Source organism: Notolepis coatsorum (assembly GCF_963971535.1).
Source record: "Notolepis coatsorum genome assembly, chromosome: 3".
Classification (NCBI taxonomy): domain Eukaryota; kingdom Metazoa; phylum Chordata; class Actinopteri; order Aulopiformes; family Paralepididae; genus Notolepis; species Notolepis coatsorum.
Genome location: NC_140167.1, coordinates 148,590,103 through 148,611,393, shown reverse-complemented (window position 1 = coordinate 148,611,393; position 21,291 = coordinate 148,590,103). Strand labels below are relative to the sequence as shown.

Genomic DNA, 21,291 nt, shown 5'->3' with positions numbered 1-21,291 from the left:
CAAACACTGCAACACACAAGTTCTATGTTGTCCAGTTAGAAAAGGTCTATAACCAACTGTTAATAATCCTTCATCTCCTAATGCTGGAAAAAGGGATACACACTAAAAAGTTATTACTAAAGTGCCATAATGGTCAGCACAAGGATTACTTATAGAGAGTGAATCCTCTACTGCTCACCTTGACCAGGAGGCGGATGATGTTGTGCTTGATACCACAGTCCACGGCCACTACTTTGATGGGGTTTCCTTTCCCAAACACCAGGATCTCCTGGAAGGGACAGTGCAGGGAGAGTGGAGACCACCGTTCAGCACAACATGCTGTCATGTTACACTATTTAACAGTTAGAACTGGTCTCAGAATTAAGACCAAGTGTTTTATGTGTCCACAAGTGTTTCATAGTACACAATTTTCCATTTCAGAATTCCATATCTTTTCCAGATAATCATTTATTGACAGGGTTTGGCTGGTGTTAGACATGATGTATGTGATTATTGGCTGGACAGACCACATCACTCCATAGGTGAAGATTATTCCTCACAGCAACAAAGATCACAGTATGACTGTCAACTAGAGTACTAGACCACATCACTCATAGCTGAAGATTAATCCTCACAGCAACAAATAGTGAGTCTACAACAATAGAAAAAGTGTAATTATTTGAGTATCAAACTGACAACCTTTCCCCAACACACACACTTTTCAGACTTCTAGTGTTATATTTAGTGCCATTTAAGAAAATAACTAAAATTGGTTCATATATGGTTTTCTATAGCTATGTAGGAAGCCTGTACAGGTGGCCAACATGGGTTACCTTGGTTGAAACCTCTGCTACCAGGTTCTTCTGGTTGGGGTCTGATATCTCCACAGGCTGCCCGTCAAACTCAATCTTCCCCAGGACTGTGCCCTGGTCAAACCAACATAGATATTAGGAATTAGGGCTGGGCGATAGAAAAATAAGTAAATACAATAAGGGTTAACACTTTCACTACCACACTACAGAAGGTTAACCTTTCACTACCACCTTCTGTAGTGTGGTAGTGAAAGGTTAACGATAGGTTATGTATATAACCTAGTTATATGAGTACTGGCTAAGCGTCCCGCTCTTAAGCCATACCGAGATATACCTCATCTCATGTACCTATTGTACTGCATCAACGAATAAAACCAAAATACACCCCTCACCTGCCAGGCCCCGCCCCTAGTGGCGTGCTACTTAGTACTGGGCATGGCCACCACTCACTCTTCCTCGGAAAAAATCGTTTCCAAAGAAAAGTTTCCCCACGGGAACTCAGGGCACGCTAAGAGCGGGACGCTTAGCCAGTACTCATATAACTAGGTTATATACATAACCTATCGTTATATATCGTACTTGCATCGCGTCCCGCTCTTAAGCCATACCGAGATATGGGGTAGAGCGGACGCGAGGCCCAACAGATGCACCCCCTGAGGACCCGTAAGCCCACATCAAGGGGAAAGGGGAGTCCCGTCACCCCATCCTTCCTAATGAAGAGGGGGCGCAGTCAACTCCACCCGAGTGCGAACAAGAGGGAACTAGAACCCCTTGAACACACAGCACAGGCGGAACCACGTGTGACACAACACACTGTGGCCCATACCCACACACCCCTGCTACCCCACCAAAGGACGGGAAGCAGGAGAGGCCACAGACCTCAGAACCGCCTGGGAGACAGAACCCCCGGTCATGTCCATGCAGGGTTAGAAATTTAAAAAAAATCAAGGGCTTTTTTTGCCCCCCTTAATTGATTTTCGGGGGCTTTTTTTTTTATTTCGGGGGCACAACATTTTTATAATGAAAATTAACATAAAGATTATAAAACATTGTTGACACTTTTTTTTACAGTCTTCGTCCCTATGTTTGATAACGTAATGTTAATGTCTCCATATATAGGGCTCTACGCTAACCTTTTTCCCAAGGAGCACATGTGCTCCTAAATAAAATGTTAATAAATAAAATCTAAATACAAATTTAGGAGCACACAGAAATTTAGGAGCAGAGTGACAATTGTTCAAGTAACACACACACACACACACGATGTGTGACATGGCTTGGTTTCATGTTTTGAGGTACCTTCAATTATCTGTAAATAATACATACATACTCTATCTAAATAGATTAAATATGATTGTCCCTGAGGGCAAGTTGTGTTGTTGTCAGATCGATCAATGAAATACGTTGCGCGCTCAGCGCTGTGGAATGAAGGAAATGCGCATCGGGATCATTTGGATGTTATTCTTTGGAGTTGTGTTACAAATGGAACGTCTTTCCCCGCCGAACACAAGTTACTTAACGTTACACAGGTCGCGCTATGCAGATGCTTAGCTTGCTAACGTTAAGATAGCAGTGTAACTTAATGTTACACAGCACTATGCATGCTTGCTGAAAGCAGAGCAGAGCTCTCTGTCTGTCTGTCTGTGTTCGCAGCACCTCTCAAGCACTGTAACACGCAGCGGGCCCCGCCTCCCTCCCTCTTTGCATTCCACCCAAAAACTGAATTTCAGTCCAGTTTCTTAACTATTAACAGCGGAGCTGTTTTGTAATCTTCACTCTGCAAGTAAATGATTTTTCCGGTTCGCGCACACACACATATTATTAGGGGCAAATACGGGGGAAATGCTCGCACTGTAGAGCATATATATAATTATATATATAATTAGTAAACTGTCGGGGGCTTTTATTGCCCCCCTTAACTGATTTTCGAGGGCATTTGGTCAATTTTCTAGGGCATTTTGCCCCAAGCCCCCGTTAATTTCGAACCATGTGTCCATGAGGTAAAACCTTACGAAGGGACCCGGGGAGGACCATGAAGCTGCAGCACAGATGTCCTCCAGCGAGGCCCCACCCAGCAGAGCGGCAGAGGCCGCCACCCCACGAGTGGAGTGCACCCTGACGCCCCCAGGGGGAGCCAGCCCGGCCAACGTGTAGCAGAGGGCAATGCCCTCGCACAACCAATGGGACAGGCGCTGTTTCGATAGTGCCTTACCGGCACGAAAACCACCGTAACAGGCAAAAAGTTGATCGGTAGCCCTGAGGCCCTGAGTACGGCTGAGGTAAATCCCCCAGCACGGACCGGACATGACAGGTGAAGGCCCGCCTCCAACTCACTAGCGTGAGGAGGTGGATGAAACGCCTGAACCACAATATCCCTGGAGCGGAAGGAACTCCGAATATTTTTAGGCACGAAGGCAGGATTAGGCCGCAGAGTGGCACCGCAATCGGAACGAAAAGACAGGCACTCTGGTCGTACCGAGAGAGCACAGAGCTCACCCACGCGTTTAGCGGAAGTGACGGCCAGCAAGAACGCGGTCTTGAATGACAGCTGTCCCAACGGTGCTTGCTCAAGAGGCTCAAACGGGGCCAAGGACAACCGACCGAGGACCAATTGAAGATCCCAACTCGGAGCCAAAGAGCGTTTTACCGGCTTAACGCGTCGAGCGCCAAGCAGGAAACGCTTCACAAGAGGGTGGCTGAACAAAACATCACCCTCAAATCCCTCATGATAAGAGAATATAGCTGCTGCATATACCCTCACCGTCGAAGCCGACAGTCTATCAAGGAGAGACTAAAGGTAAACAAGGACAGCATCCAGGGGGCAGGACACCGGGTCCCTGCCCCCCGCCTTACACCACTCTTGGAACATACGCCATCTGCCCGTGTAAGCGCGACAGTGGAGGGAGCATGCGCATTCTGGATGGTATCAACCACAGAAGGGTCCATCCTCTCCAGACTTACCCTCTCACCAGCCAAACCATCAGACGTTGGCACAACACCGGGTGCTGAACAGCGACCTGTGTGCTTGAGCGAGGACCTTCGCCGACCAAGGAATAGGCCATGGCGGCGCTACCAGTAGCTGGATCAGGACCGGGAACCACACAGCTGCACCCCGGTCCGGCGCAATCAGGATCAAGGACCTGCGCTCCTCAACATACCCGCCCCAACAACTGCCTAACAGATGTATGGGGGAAAGAATCCCAGGCGGCACGGCATCGGTCCCAGACCTGCCTGACTATGTCCCGACGTAATCCCCACCCGTCAGGGTGAGGACCGCCCCGCAACATTACACCTGTACCCACATTCACCCTGCCGGGGATGTGGAGAGCCCTCAGGCCGCGCAGATGGAGAACGCCCATAGCCAGCCGCCCGGTGCAGACGGGGGGAGCGTACTCCTCCCTGTCTGTCGATATACGACACTGACGTCGTATTGTCCGTCCTGATTGTAATATTCCGCTAAACGTCACTCTTAGTGTCTATAGGGAATGATGGAATCGGGCGACTGCTTATTGGGTTACCGTTTATTCTCACGTCCCGGGCAGCAATGACAACACAAAGAACAGCGTCTGCATATCGGATGACTGGAATACGTAACACGTCATCACGCACGCATCATTGCTGTGCTGTGGTAGGCTATGGGCTACACAGATATCCCTAGGATATTACATCTCCCTTCCTAAGATGAAACTCACGGTGGCAACCTAGAATCCTGAAAACATTACTTTAGAATATACGGTACCGTTTGTTCTATATTCACACACCTGTGGACCATTATTTATATTCAAACAATATAGGCAGAAACGGTATACTTAAACAATATAAGTAGAAAACGGTCTCAAGACATGTCAATTATTATGATAATTACAGTAATTACAATATCTCCTCCTCTCTCCTTTTTTTTTTTTACATGCATTTCACTTTCACGTGGCCGTAATGATTCAGGGTCCACTGAGTAGGGTCTTAGGATCTTAAATGTCAAGCTTTACTCTTGGCTTAACGACGCGACCAGATCTGGTAGTGATGCACTTAGAATGTTCATGTGAGTTTGCATGACCCCTCTACCTTGAGAGCATGGCCACCATAACCTGAGAGTCGGCTGGATGGTGGGCCTAGTGTCACTTTACCGTACATCTGGTGGAAGGTTGCTGTTGGCATTACGTTCGCTTGTGCACCAGTGTCAATTTTAAACTTTATTTTGTGCTTGTTTACTTTACCAACCTCCAACTCAGCGAACGCCTGTTCCCGCTTCGTATCTGCGTGCTCAGTTACGATGGAGTCCACAAACCATTCGTCATCCTGTTGCGCACATGCACATTCCTCTGATACCTCGTGCACGTCCTTCCTCTTGCCGTGCACGTCCGTGCGGCTTCTGCACACGTTTGCAAAATGGTTGACTTTCTGGCATTTATTGCATTTGCGACCTTTAGCTGGGCAGTCTTCTGACCCCGTGTGGCGCTCTCTTCCACAGTTCCTACATGTGTTATCTGTCGAGTCTTCTCTGTTGCTTCTGTATTTGTCCATGGCTGTGAGCTGTGTATGTGCCCCGTACGGCTTCTTGCCGACCGCGTGCACGTCCTGGCTAGCGTTAGCCCCTGGGCTAATCATTAGCTTCATCTGTACCTGGGCTAGCTCGTGGGAGCGTGCTATGTCCATGGCCTTCTCGAACGTTAGCGCTGCCCCGTGGCTCAATAGCTTCTCCCGGACCCTTACAGAGTTTGTAGCGAAAACAATTCTATCTCTAACCATCTCCTCACTATTGGGGTAGTTACAGTCATTCACGAGCAGTCTTAGTTCTGTAACAAACTGGTCGACACTTTCGCTAGGCCCCTGGACCTTCTCCTGAAATTTGTACCTTGCAAATATGGGATTCGCCTTTGGCATAACGTACTCTTCATACTTGTCGTAGTAGCTTTTAAGCTCCTTCCTGTCGTCGTCGGACAACTGCCAGGTGTTGAAAATGTCTCTTCCCTTTTCCCCGATCCATAATAGGAGGTAACTGCATTTGATTTCCTCTGTCTTGCCGTTGAACGGTCCGCTAAACATTAGCTCGACGTGCTGGCGGAATTTTTTCCATGCGTCAGGTAGGTTTGAGGATTCCCAATGCATCGTCGGCATTGGTACTGCTGCAGCCTCCATATCGTCTTTCTTTCTCTTTTTCTTTCTTGGCACGGGTTCGAAAAAGACCCGGCTTCTGGCACCATGTAATATTCCGCTAAACGTCACTCTTAGTGTCTATAGGGAATGATGGAATCGGGCGAATGCTTATTGGGTTACCATTTATTCTCACGTCCCGGGCAGCAATGACAACACAAAGAACAGCATCTGCATATCGGATGACTGGAATACGTAACACGTCATCACGCACGCATCATTGCTGTGCTGTGGTAGGCTATGGGCTACACAGATATCCCTAGGATATTACACTGATCAACACCGTTTGAGGACCAGAAGGACCGCTTTCAATACCAACACATTGAACGTAGCGCAGACCGGGCAGCACGGTTTGCCAGCTGCCCCCTACTGCGTTGGCCCGACGCGTCTCCAGCGAGGGAGGCGTCGGTGAACAACGTGACGTGTGACAGCCTACTGCCCATGGGGACCCCCCTGGTGAGGAACCCCCCAGGGCGAGGTCCCCCAGTACTGACACGGGAACCTTAGCCGCTTCCACTTGCCTCTCACCGGGTCTATTTCCATACCGGAAAACCCACCACCGTAACCCCCTCCTGGGGTGAAGAGGAAGCCAAGAGGGACCACGGAATGAGCAGATGCCATCATACCGAGCAGGCGTATCACGGACAGCGCCGTAACCGTCCTAGGACGGAACCTCCCGAGCGTGTCGACAACACGCTCCGAGAGGGATGCCCATAGCACTCCAACCGTTGACTGGGAAGAGGAGTACTCTACTTCCAGTCTACAGCAAACCCCAGGCTGGTAGGAACCTGCCTGGTACGAGACCCGACGATCCACCTTGACCGCCAAGGACCAGAACGTCGTCAGGGCAGAATACACTTCATAACCCCTGACGACGCAGAGGCCCCAGTGCAGCCTCCACGCACTTGGTGAAGATGCGGGGAGCCAGAGAAAACCAAACGGCAGCCTCTGGTACTCATACGCTAACCCTGCAAAGGAAGCGTAGGTAAGCCCTAGGATGGAAGATCGGAGATGCGAATACGCATCCTACAGGTCTATGGAGGAGAACCAGACCCCCACCTGACAGTGTTCAACAGGTAGGAGACGATCCAAAAAATGCCGAACCTTCCCATGGGACAGGTCCAGCATGGGTCTGACACCCCCCCACCCGATTTCTCAGGCACCAGAGAACACCGGGAGGAAAACGCCACGACGATGGCTTGCTTCGTCCACAGAGATTGGATCTCGTTCACCAGAGCTGTCACTGCTGGTGACCCTGACAATAGGGTCTGTACCAAACCCGAAAACGGGTGGGGTTGTGTAAATACAAGTCCCCGCCTCAGCGTTCTCTCCATCCACCTCAACATATGGTACTGCTGTAGCCATATGTGACGACACTCCCAACGCACCCGCCGCCATGTGGCACAGGTCCGCCAAGAACTGTAGATAGGCGGCCCGGTCCCACCCGCTGTGCGTAGCCAACCCTGGACCCGTGCGAGCAGAGCGTTCCGTGGAGTCGGGTCGGAACCTGACACTACCCACGAGGCAATCGCACCCAAGGGGGGACCCCGACAGAAAGGGCCGGTTTGATACGGGGGAAGCTGACATCAATCTAGGTGACAAAAGCCCCCCCACTGAACACCTCTCCAGAACATGCTGAGGAGTTGTTCTGCAGCCGGACATGCAAGGCGTGAGGACCCCATGGGTTCCTACACACCGTAGCCCTGCAGTGATATTACTACCACCTAAATCACGCACACCTCTTCTTTTCAGACCACTGCCAATCTCGCGGGAGTGGGAGGCACCAACATGATACCTGGCCTGGCAAAGGCGAGGTCGGGGAAGCCCGCACTGTGTGCCTCAAAAAGGTTTCGAGCCCCGCTGCTGACAACACTTATAGTTGACAGACGTAACACCAGGCTCAACCAACACAGCTTATGGTGTGGGAGCCACTTGACAGCACAACATTCTCACGGACAGACCCAGGCTCAGCCATCAACTGGGTGTCAGCCCCTGTCCCCATGAGAAGCGAAAAGTGGGGCCGCACGCGCTTCAACGAAGGCACGCGGCCCGCAGCCAAAGGAAACAATCAGAGCCCCCTTTTTCCGCTGATGTTGGGGGAGGGAGTGATCGGAGAGCGGGCTGCTCGCGGCAGGACGGCGACGGCTTGTATATTCCAAGCCGAGCCCATCCAACATGGCCGATCCCTCGGCCGCCAAGGCTGTCGGCCTTGTGGACACCTGTCGATTCAACGCCCAGGATACCTCTGGCGGGGGAAAACATGGCCACCTGTCGAGGGCCTCGTCATCGCCGCTGACGAGGCCGTGCTCTCTCTTCTTTTGGCTGCACGGTGAGAGGCGGTGTGGGGCCTAGGACAAATACCGCCCAAGCTCCAGCAGAAGACCAAAATCCTCTGCGGAGAGGGGAGCCCTGAGCGGTTATAGCTTGCGGCTGGGTCAAAGCTAATAACGTCAACAACCTCGCGCGATGTGTCGACGTCGGCTGGCCCTCAAGGCCCCGCCACCAGACACCATTTTTTCATAGAAAAAACAGCAGTTACTAATCGCTGCCAATTCCATACCGTGGCGGTACAGGCTTTAGCAGCCCACCAGCCACTCGCCGAGCGGAGCACCAGTGGTGGTTGCAAAAAACAACCTCCACTGTGGTGTGCACCATGAAGGGGTTAATGAATAAATTAACTAACACCACGAACATACTGTAGAATGGGCAAGGTAAACAAAGCCCCCCCCGCACTACTCCCCCAGTAGACACCGATTGACCGTCAGCATGAATGGTTGAGAGGAGGGAAGACCGTAGTATAGACAGACCTTCCCGTAGCAGAGAGACAGAACAGAAAACAGTAGCCCCTAATATAGCATAGCGTTAGCCGCGCGCTCCAGGATAACGGGGAAAACAACAACGTTTACCCAGATATCCCGCCGCTTGCGCCAATACACACTCGGTTGTCTCTCGGGACAACTCGAGCACATCACAAACGCCAGCATTTGTCATGCCTAGTGACATCCCACAGCGGGGAACAGTAGAATATTGACCCAGCATTTATAGCATTTAGTATTAGCAGCGCGCTCCAGGACAGCCTGGGAAACGTCCACCTCTTAGGCAGAGGTTACACCTTTCGTATCATCTTCGTATTGTTTTCTTATGCGTATCGCCGCGACGTCGTGCGCCTGAGTCACACTTTCGTTTTTTTTCCGTTTTTGTCAGCCGAGCACACTGATGTAGTACACTGCCAAAGCAGTAGGTGGCAGTAGGTGGCAAACATGAAGGCAATTTCAACCAATCAGAACGAATGTGCCAATACACTTCCTGGTGGAAGCTCCAGCAAAGAAAATGTCAATAAGGCAGGCGCCTATGCCGCGCCACCATCTTGCTTGCTCACTCAATGCAGCAATTCTTTTTTCAGCAAAGCCTAATAAAAGTGCAATAAACAAAACGGATACATTCACTGTGTGTTCTGCCTGTCATTTGTTGATGAAACAAAACTAACATCAACACAAGTGACCACCAAGAGCGGATAGTTTAGTCTAAAAAACGATCGGTAGCATTGTTAGCTGCATGCTAACGTCAATGGAGTATGCCATTATAACAATATAGCATTGTGGCTAGAAGCTAACGTTAGCTCACGCTACTTAGCCAGCACGAAACTGATGATATCGCGAGCTATCAGTAGTTAGATAACATTAGAGACAACGCTGTGTGTATTAAACAAAGGTGAATAGATGACTGGGCCATTTTGTTTAATGCTTGTTAAGTTGAAAGAGGAACTCTGAGCTAACAGGGTCTGAATCCTGATAGCTCACGTTAGCCAGCTGCTCATGCAATCGGTAATGCTAGCAGAATGAATGGATGTAAACTTTATTTAACATATTGCATATGGGTACAATACAATACGGCTCAATACAAACAATTGTTAAGGGAATGCAGACTGTTGTAGCTTGGACTGGGGTCCTTATAACAATAACTTGACAACACATGGTAGCTGAAGCTATTTGGGACACGGAGCTCTGTCCCAAACACACACACTGTTGTCACCGGAAAGGCACGCAGATGGTATCTACTGCGCATGGGCGTTTTCGCAACAACTGCTCCGTGCTGACTACACGCTGTTGTCGACTCGTTTTTTTTGCGTATCTCCAAACGCAAACACAATTTTGCGTTTCAGCCGTATCCACAAAAAAACGCCAAAAAACGCATTTCTGTGTAGATAGGACATGAAACGTCGTCAAAAACGTATAAAAAAACGCCAGGAATACACTAGTCTAACCATAGCCTTAGAGGGACGTTTACCCAAACATCCTGCCCCTGGCGCAATATACAACTCACAACAAGCAGCATTTACTAACACCAGCGATAATGCCTAGTGGCGTAAGTCCTACCTTGTGCGAGGTAGCTCGATAGCTACACCTCACACGCTGTGCCTCTGTCTGCTGTCAACAAGACAAGGAGACTACAGAACTCGACGCTGAGATGCATCAAAAATGCATCCCGCTGCAGAGTCGCAGAACCGCCAGAACATGCCGCGAAGATTTCAGGGGTAGGCAAATCTTCGGTAAGCACTCAAACCTAATTTCTCTAAACTTTTTCATATCAACTAGTTGCATAGGGCGTCTTTGCATCCGCTATGATGGAAACGAAAATAGAGGAAGAGTGAGTGGTGGCCATGCCCAGTACTAAGTAGCACGCCACTAGGGGCGGGGCCTGGCAGGTGAGGGGTGTATTTTGGTTTTATTTGTTGATTGAGTACAATAGGTACATGAGATGAGGTATATCTCGGTATGGCTTAAGAGCGGGACGCGATGCAAGTACGATATATAACCTTCTGTAGTGTGGTAGTGAAATGGTTAACCTTCTGTAGTGTGGTAGTGAAAGGGTTAACTTTCTGTAGTGTGGTAGTGAAAGGTTAACCTTCTGTAATGGGGTAGTGAAAGGGTTAACCTTATGTAGTGTGGTAGTGAAATGGTTAACCTTCTGTAGTGTGGTAGTGAAAGGGTTAACTTTCTGTAGTGTGGTAGTGAAAGGTTAACCTTCTGTAATGGGGTAGTGAAAGGGTTAACCTTATGTAGTGTGGTAGTGAAATGGTTAACCTTCTGTAGTGTGGTAATGAAAGGGTTAACTTTCTGTAGTGTGGTAGTGAAAGGTTAACCTTCTGTAATGGGGTAGTGAAAGGGTTAACCGTCTGTAGTGTGGTAGTGAAAGGTTAACCTTCTGTAGTGTGGTAGTGAAAGGTTAACCTTCTGTAATGGGGTAGTGAAAGGGTTAACCTTCTGTAGTGTGGGGTAGTGAAAGGGTTAACCTTCTGTAGTGTGGTAGTGAAAGGTTAACCTTCTGTAATGGGGTAGTGAAAGGGTTAACCTTCTGTAGTGTGGTAGTGAAAGGTTAACCTTCTGTAGTGTGGTAGTGAAAGGTTAACCTTCTGTAGTGTGGTAGTGAAAGGTTAACCTTCTGTAGTGTGGTAGTGAAAGGTTAACCTTCTGTAGTGTGGTGGTGAAAGGTTAACCGTGGTGAAAGGTTAACCTTCTGTAGTGTGGTGGTGAAAGGGTTAAAATAACACAATGAAGCTTGTTTGTGACGTTTTAAGAGGAAGCATTTCAGCCTTTTTGCTTCATTTTTGTGCTTCATCTTTCAAAGAATAATGTTATGAAAAATCTGACTTAAATGTTTGAATCGTGTATCACAGTATCAAGAGAAGAGGAAATAAACATGATACGATGAGACAGATAGATGATAAACAATAAATATTGATGTATTGCCCATCTAATACAGCAGTTAGATACCTTGTCTCTGATGATCTTGGTCAGCATCCTGGTGTCCACTCCAAACAACGCAGGAACCTTCAAACAATTAATCAACATTGAAACTTGGGGAAATCTTCACGGTCCCCGTCTCTCATTGTCAAACAGTACTGAGATTCAAGCCTTTGGTACAGTATATAGTGAAAGTGAATCCTACCTTCTCCTCATTGAGCCACTGGCCCAGGGATTTGACAGAGTTCCAGTGGCTGTACTCATGGCTGTAGTCCTGCACCAGGAGACCAGACACCTAGACGCACCACAGCACAACACCAAGCTGCCGTTAACCAACGTTAACCAACCGGAAGGTCCACTAACCCCCCCCCCCCCCCCCCGGCTCAGTGTGGACGGTTTCAAAGTGACAACAGTAAAAGGACCCTGTTCCAAACCGTTCCCTAGCAGCAGAATGCCAGTGAAACCATCTATATACACATATGAGGCAGTTGTGACTCTGCAGGTTCAAATCCCAGTTTATGCTACGCTGCTGCTGCAGACCTTGCGACACACATGTCTCTCTGCCTGCAGCTGTCAGAAGAACTAGGGAAGTGGCTAAAGGCCCCTCTGCTCCAAGAGAAAGAGCAGAAATAACCGTTCCGTGGGCAGGCCAGCATATACCACCTGTTACAGGCATGTGGAATAGAGGAGGCTATCATACTGCTTCCCGTGTCATACGGTTCACAGCAGAGCTACGATGACTATACCTCTCAGTTTACTGGTGGCAACAACGCAACCTTTCTCATTGTGCTACAGATTAAATAGCAACACTGCATCGTCTATCACAAAACCAAATGTAGCACTCTTGCTAAATGCATTGTTCGTCTTTCATTGTGCATACTCTGTAATAAATATGTAATAAAGATGTGCATCCTTGAAGCGTTGTGCGCATTTCTTTGAAGGAGTTGTTTCCTATGGATGGGAATCCTGAGGGTTTAGTTCTTTGTCTTTCTTTCCTCTCATATACTTTATTCTACTGGATACCTGAATTTCCCCAAGGGGATGAATCTATCAACACGAATGTAATCAAACTACAGATTAAGTAGCACTGCTTTGTCTATTATTATAGCACAGCTATTCTATCTAAATACGGTATCACCTCATATTGGTGATAAAACAAGTCAGGAAATAATGGGGGGAAAGAAGGACATTGACCATATTCACACAGCCACCATTTTGCTCTTATGTCATGCTCAGGTTGGGATTCCTTTCCACTCTGGAAGGAAATCCCAACCTGAGCATGACATGAGAGCAAAATGGCCACCATGTGAATATGGTCAATTGCGAATGTAGAAGAATCCACAAAGCCTGAAAATGTCCTCCCTTCTGGACGTCCAAACACCACATACAAACACTTGGTTCCTAATGGCTGCCACCAAGCCTGCTGCCTGCCTGGCTCACCTGGATGCGCTCCGATTCCACATTCCTCCTCAGGCCCAGCTCGTCCACCTCGTGGGTGTTCGGCACGCCATAGTTCCCCACGATGGGGTAGGTGAGCGTCAGAATCTGCCCCCTGTAGCTGGGGTCCGTCAGGGCCTCGGGGTACCTTAGGGGAGAAGGGGGCAGGGCTCACACCATGAGTTTGTGAAACGGTGGTGCTGTAGTATGACATGGTAAACATCAACTATGACTTAATCAAGTGGTTTGTTCACATAGTGGTGATGTACTGTAAACCATAAGAGAGCTGTGCAGTGGTTAACTCATTCGGGGCCAAACACGTAATATTACATGTTTCACCGCCAAAGCTTGAGTGCCAAACACGTTCTGATCCCCGTTCTAAACCATCATCTGGATCATTCCTGGCTCATGTGTCCCTGGCTCGTTTGCCTACATTGGAATTGCAATGCCGATCGAATCTCACCAGGTGGCAGTATAGCCTACCTTTTGAACTCAGAAAGAAATGGATCAGGAGGCAATGAATGAACCGGACTATCAAGACTCGCTCTGAGGGGGAGGAGCTCTTCCAAAGCAATCGCTAGCAGATCTGCTCGCCTCAAAACCTATAGTGTCCCGTAAACACGGGAAGCTTATGGCGCTCAATGTGTTAAGTAACTGAGCGATCACGGTGAGAATGTTCATCGTGAGCACTGAACGCATTTTTTAATCACTTAACGTTCTGCTCTATCTGAGCACTGAGAAACCCGCATTTAACCCTTTCACTGCCACACTACAGAAAGTTAACCCTTTCACTGCCACACTACCAATGTCTAGTGTGGTAGTGAAAGGTTAACCTTCTGTAGTGTGGTAGTGAAATGGTTAACCGTGTGTAGTGTGGTAGTGAAAGGTTAACCTTCTGTAGTGTGGCAGTGAAAGGGTTAATGACCCATCCGTCCGCGTAGGATACATTTCTTCCGTATACTGAGCCTGGTCAGAAAGTGCTCAGCAACGCTCTGAGCGGCTCAGGGTGAGTGGAACTGAGCGACCCATTAAGTGCATTTCTTGTTCTGAAGCGAAGCTGAGCCGAAGTGAAGCTGAGCCACTCAGTTAAATGGTAAATGACGCATTTATATAGTGCTTTTATCCTCACATTCGTACCCATTCACACACCGACGGCAGAGGCAACCATGCAAGGTACCAACCTGCTCATCGGGAGCAGTTAGGGGTTAAGTGCCTTGCTCAAGGACACTTCGACACGCTGCCCGGGAGGAGCGGGAATCGAACCGACTACCAGACAACTGCTCTACCTCCAGAGCCCCTGTCGTCCCACAGTTACTTAACAGTTATACAGTTGGAGTGGATCCCAGGACTGGGCAGTGGGTTTGGAGCTCAATATGGTCTAACTAGCCATCATTAAGTGGAAAGGTGTTACAGTACCTCTTGTCACTGGATGTATTATTCAGCTATTTACCAAAACATGCCAATACAAATTTACAAAATCTGCATTTCATCAAGATTTTCACATCAATCAATGCAGCTGAGCTCTCGAGACACAGAACACGTTGGTACGCTTTATGTCCGATTATCTACATGTCCTTCTCACAACAGAATGATGGGGTTGAAAATCAGCGAAGTGGCCCTTTAAGTCCAGCCGTAACATCCTGGTTCTTTCAGAAACATGTCAAACCCAAGGAAACTATAAAAGAAGGAAGGTTCATTACGTCAGAATACCAGTGTTCTATGCTCTGCTGGGTGCCCGACTTTGGTGCCAGATCTATTGAAGCCTGTATTCAAATTATAAATACTAGGGCTGTCAGTTTATTGCGTTAATTAGATTAATTAATTACACAGCAAATTATCGCGTTATGAAAATTAACTCAAAATTAATTACAAATTGTTTTAATAACTTTTTTTTTAATCTCATTCATTCCATAAGAATGTAGAATACACATTTACAGACTTTTTTTTTATATGGTCCATTTGCATGTTCTTGGTATCTGATTCTAGGGACATCTATGGATCACAGGGAATGTATTCCCAGTGTCAGACATACTGTGTCTGTTACTAGGCTTGAGTAAATTGTAATGAACCAAATGAGAATATCAATACAAAAATGTTTTATCTTTGACTGTGAATAACACTATGCTCAAATTGACCAGACCTGAAAAATCTTAGCAAATTAATAGATGGAAGATGATTAAACAGAAGGTTTTGTAGATACAGTACTGAATTCTGCCATCCGGACACATGCAATTTGAAATATGATTATAGAATATCAGGCATAAAATGGTTATGCGATTAAAATGTGATTAATTAGATTAATTAATTACAAATCCTTTTTTTAATCGCCTGACAGCACTAATAAATACACAAGCTATCTGAGGAAAAATAATCATCAACCAATATATCAAACGTTAGCTAACCATGCAACTAAATGCAGATGATTCTGACATCCAAGGTAATAACTTGTTTAAATGACGGGTCATAAACAAGGGGCCGGCTGATACCGTTCAACTCAATGTCGGCCAAACTGAACATTTTCCACACTTGGCACCAATGTGCGTTCACGCGCTACACAGTGACGTGATGACCCTTCCTTCTTTTATAGTTTCCTTGGTCAAACCGAGGAAGCAAAACAAGCTCTGAATTCCATTTTCTGGGAGTATGGGTGTATCTGGCAGGATTTGCCCTTATTGCTACTGTTAATATCCCGATGTCATCTCTATGTCAAACATATGATTGTGTATCGTATTCATAGTATAGTAACGTGACGTGCATTTCATACTAATACAGCACACCGCTATTGAACATATTCATGCGGCCTGCCATTTTGTTCTCATGCCACACTCAGGTTGGTGGAAACAGAATAGAAAGGAACCCAACCTGAGCATTGGCATAAGAGCAAAATAGCCGCTTTGTAAATACGGTCAATGAAAAACAGCTCATTGGACACGGTTATCATTTTGATGATTTCAAAAAGTAGAGAGGCACAATATCCACTCTGGCAGGGCGGACAGAGAATCAGCATCGTAATCAATAGAATCCTCCCACTGTTAAACTCGCTCTCACTGTGTGTTGATTTTTCTAAATGGTAATGGTCTGCATTTATATAGCGCTTTCATCCAAATCGCTTTACAACTTATGCCTCACATTCACCCATTCACTCACACACACACCGATGGTAGAGGCAACCGAAGGTGCCATCAGGAGCAGTTAGGGGTTAAGTGTCTTGCTCAAGGACATCTCAACACGCTGCCCGGGAGGAGCCGGAATCAAACCAGGAACCTTCTGATTACCAGACAACCGCTCTACCTCCTGAGCCACTGTCACCCCCCTTTGTATCCCATAATAACCTATATCAGGGACCGAAACGTTGAATGATCTCTCAATAAACACACAACTGGAGCGTGGAGTTTAACAGTGTGCAGACTCTTTTCATTTCAACATAATTTAAGGCTTGCCACTATCAAATAACAAATCCCTGGGTAATTTGCATACCACAATGTCTATAATGACATTGTAATAGAACACACTAGCAATACCCTGACATATGCCCTGCTAGTGTCCCTGTGCACAGCCTCGAAGGAATCACGTTGGGGTTTATGGATTTGTGGATTATGGGTAATTCGTGTCTATGTGTGGGTTATGGAGGTCATTACTAGACGTGTGTGGATTGTGGAGGGCATCAGTGTCTATGTGTGGATTATGGAGGTCATTAGTAGTGTCTATGTGTGAATTATGGAGGTCATTAGTGTCTATGTGTGGATTATGGAGGTCATTAGTGTCTATGTGTGAATTATGGAGGTCATGAGTGTTTAGGTCAGTAGTGGGCAGCTTGAATTGCCAGGTCCTAGAACCAGCGCTTTGGGGAGATCTTTTATTTTTAGAGCATTAACTCTTTGGAATGGCCTGCCTCGGAACCTCTGCTGCATTTACAGTAGATTCACTTTTAAAAAGAATCTTAAATTGTTTTTAACACTGTAAAGTAATTTTTTGTTTTTGTTTTACACTAATGTAATTTTAGCTATCTTAATTGTTACAGTAGTTTCATTATGCATTGTGTGTACTGACTTTTAATAATTTTGTTTTTGCAATAGTGATTTTTGTGTTTTTGTATGTTTTTTTGTGTGTGGACCCCAGGAAGACTAGCTGGTTGCTATCGCACCAGCTAATGGGGATCCCTAATAAAATCAAATAAAATATAAATCAATTAGTGTTTATGTGTGGATTATGGAGGTCATTAGTGTCTTATGTTCTTCTTACCCCACCAGCCCAGTGTTGAAGACCAGCTCCCCGGGTGCTGAGACATCAGCCCCGAAGGAGTAGCCCTTCATCCGGGTGCCATCCTCCAGGACGAGATGGGCCGTCTGGGCCTGGGAGAAGAAAGGAGACACAGACAGGCTGATGACACAAACCTTTAAGGAAACCCCAAGCCTCTTCTGTCTATTAAAGGGGCCCCAGGGGAGGCTTTGGGCACACGATTTACAATATGCATTCCTGGGAGATATGGAAAATACTTTCAATTTAAGCGTAAGATACAGGAACCAGTCCCTACTAGTGTTGAAAGTGGCTGGGCCGCTGTGAATGCTGAGACAGGCAATTCTGTTGTTCTGTGTGTGTGTGTGTGTGTGTGTGTGTGTGTGTGTGTGTGTGTGTGTGTGTGGCACGATTGTATCCGAATAATCCCACAATGTACAAGCGCACTGTTAATATTTGTGTCCTTTAAACCTTGTTTTTATGTGGACATAAATAAAATATTCTAAATGTGTGTGTGTGTGTGTGTGTGCGTGTGTGTGTGTGTGTGTGTGTGTGTGTGTGTGTGTGTGTGTGTGTGTGTGTGTGATGTGTGTGAGAGAGAGAGAGAGAGAGAGAGAGAGAGAGAGAGAGAGAGAGAGAGAGAGAGAGAGAGTTTGTGTATTTGAGATGGAGAGAAAGATACAAAAATAGCATTGTTAAGGCTACTTATTTTGAGTCAGTGGATAGAAGTATAAACAAAAACACAATTAATACATTTAGATATAGCCTAAATATGATTGCATTGTGTAAGTAGTGTCATCAGATTGACTCAATTTACATAAACACTGTATTTTAAGGGAATCAAATAGTACTATACTGATAATACTGTTAATATTGAATATTTACAAACTATATTTTTTATTTGACCACTGCATCACTGACGATTAACAATCTGGCCTGGGATGAATGAGGCATGCCATCACTATTAAAACATTGCTTGTGAAATAGACATGATGATGAATTTTTGATGGCTGCTTCTTTTTTTTTATGATGATGCAATTCAACTAATGATTGCACAACAGGTTTAGCTGGGTAGCTTGTAAACTTTCTTTGGGTAACATGAACTCCCTTTCAGTGGAAAGTGGATCTAAAACATCTGCACACTGTGGCTTTGTATACCCACCGCGTAGTTACAGTATGTGATATGTTGTTATTAACCTGTTGTGGCACACAGTATGGACATTAGCTGAATAATAACGTTTGTTAGGCTGACTAACTTTGCGAAGCTAAAAGAGAAAACGTTTAATTGACACGTTTCCTAAACGTTACCTTCACACTGAACAGTTTGGTAGACGGTCTCAGCGAGGCAGAGGCATTTCCGAGTCTTCTGCTGACGAGACATCCATGTCTCAGTGATTTTACAACGTGGTAAGCAGACAAGATCTTTGTCATATTCCTCCTCCAGTGACGTTAGATGTTCAGCGACTTTGTCAGCGGCTGCCCGATCAGAGCGGAATAAATAGTTATGCTGTCAAAAAAACGAAAGCTACCAATTGACAAAATGTGTTTTTTTCCACTGAGTGGATGGATGAATGAGTGGGTTCTGGTGTCCTGACAGAGTTAAAGCTACGCTACAGTGCTGGCAGCGGTGAACTTGACTTGTTTGTGCTCATCGGGTTTCGTCGCACGGGATTTGGATTGGTCTTGACTCTTGAGGAACACGCCCATTTTTTTGGACAACGACCCATGAAGACAACAGCATTTGTTAATACATAATCATAATCACAAAACAACTTTTAATGGATGAGTTCTCTTATCTTCGCTCAGCCCAACATTCAAAAGAAACTGCATTGCTTTGGCCCTACTTCAGATTTGTACATACTTCCATCAACCAGCCTTTTCATGTTTCTTTTTTTCTGTGGCCTAGCTATAATGCCTACAGTGGAGTGACAATGGAGAGCCTGGATGGATTAGGGGTAGTGCCTGTATTTGCTGATCATAGTGGGAATGGCTGTCAGTGGAGAGGGTTGTCTGCCTGCCACTGTGCTGGGTTCAGCAGGCGTGAGTAATGGGACCTGCCTTATGGACCACACTACAAGGGAGCTCCAGCCCTTGTACAATGGACTTGGAACAATAAACCAGTGACCTACACTCTGTGACCCCAAGAGGCATTTGATCCTACGTGGTGGACACTCTGTGTTGGAAGTGAAAGGACACCTCTGTGGACAGGGAGAAAGAGCACTGGTTCACTTAGAACAGACAGTTGATGTGGTGTTTCTGTTATTTTAACTAACTATTTCAGTGGGGGCATTTTTGGGGGGCTATATTTCTGTATTTCATAAGCATTTGGTTATGTTGAATTGACTCTCCGTCATGTCATCTGAGGTTAATTATGTTCTATGTATAGTCTAATCCTTATTTTACTCTGCTGTGATACATAATGTTCAGTCCCCTGCTCTGGCACGTGAAATCCTACACTTGTAGTGTCACCTAAAACCTGACCAGGTCACCCATCTAATTTTAGCCCATGCTTTCTCTCTGTGGAGCACTCTGACCTCTAGTGGCATGGAACTGGACACGACTGAGGCCCCTGACTATACAGTAGTGTCACAGTATTGCTACAGTAGATGAGTACAGAGCCGACCTTTCCATTGAGCACTGTGCCTGGTTTCCCTGACCGCCTGCCTCGACCAATGGGAGAACATTTAAGAAAATAGCTCAGTAAATGGATAAAAACAGAGGTGGTGGCAGAGAGGAGGATGAGAAGGAAGCGTTTCCCCTAGGATTTTAATTCAGGGGGGGTGGTAGGCCCCCCGAAACTACTAGTGTTGTCGCGGGGCGTGCGTGTCACGGAGTGGTGTCAACAGTGTCGTCATAGACGTGCGCAGTAAGGCGGTTGTTAGTATCGGTGCATTAACTGGATTTTGAGATCGCCAAAGTGCAATACCGGCCGCATCCTGCCAGATGCCACCCTTTGAAACCTTATATCTAACCATGTGTTACACTCAAATGTCTCCGGGTGCTATATTTAGACGGAGCCAAGTAAATCGCTTCATCCGACCACTGCTGTGCCAAATTATGTCTGGGACCAGATGGACACCAATACTGCGGAAATTGCGATCAGACAATTGGAATATTCTTTTTGGAATACCCCCGACCAAAGGTAAGGACTATCTGACATCAATTTCAGCTTGATCCAACAATGTTTTCATATCCATCCAGCTGATCAGCGTCTGTAGTGTTCAACACGAATGCCGTTACTGGTCATCAAAGCATAAAAAAAACGCCCCCCCTCCCCCCCCCCCCCCTTTCATGCATTCATGAAGAAACATAATACCTATTATATACATTTGATTTGGAAATAGTAGCGTGTCCAGGCAAGAAACGCCAACGCTTCTATAACTCGCTATAACTCTATAACTCGCTTTTCAGGAATTATCCCGGATCACTCCTAAACTATACTTATATAGTCGTACTGGCGAATCGCGTCCTGCTCTTCGCCATCGAGATATACCTCATCTCCAGTACCTACTGTACTTCATTAACGAATAAAACAAATGCACCCAGCACCTGACCAGGCCCCGCCCTAGTGACGTACTATAAAGCACTAGGCGTGGTCACCACTCGCCCTTCCTCTATTTCGTTTCCATCATGGCGGATGCTTGCACCCTGTGAACTAGTGTAATGAAAAGTTTAGAGAAATTGCGCAATGTTGAGTGTTTACCGGAGATTTGCCAACCCCTGGAATCTTCGGCATGTTCCGACGGCGCAATGACAATGCTGGCGTTGGTGATGTTGCTCGAGTTGTCCCGGGAGACAACCGAGTTGTGTATCGGCGCCAGGGCAGGATGTCTGGGTAAACGCTGTTGTTTTCCCCATTACCCTGGAGCCTGCGGCTAACGCTATGCTATGTTGGGCTACTGTTTCTGTTTTGTGTCCCTGCTGCGGGATGT

At 46.7% G+C, this 21,291-nt stretch overlaps 1 protein-coding gene across 1 annotated transcript in view; it reads right to left on the bottom strand.

The window, feature by feature from the left end:
- cps1 (carbamoyl-phosphate synthase 1, mitochondrial) overlaps window positions 1-18,931 on the bottom strand; it is a 255,494-nt gene extending 236,563 nt beyond the window's left edge. The window contains exons 1-7 of the mRNA XM_084309709.1: window positions 18,668-18,931; window positions 17,366-17,475; window positions 13,127-13,271; window positions 11,892-11,981; window positions 11,717-11,773; window positions 813-905; window positions 179-268 (exon numbers count right to left, since the gene is read on the bottom strand). Of these exons, the coding sequence (XP_084165835.1) occupies window positions 179-268; window positions 813-905; window positions 11,717-11,773; window positions 11,892-11,981; window positions 13,127-13,271; window positions 17,366-17,475; window positions 18,668-18,790 (708 nt within the window). The 5' untranslated portion in view covers window positions 18,791-18,931. The remainder of the gene's footprint in view (window positions 1-178; window positions 269-812; window positions 906-11,716; window positions 11,774-11,891; window positions 11,982-13,126; window positions 13,272-17,365; window positions 17,476-18,667) is intronic.
- Between the last annotated feature and the right edge of the window lie 2,360 nt (window positions 18,932-21,291).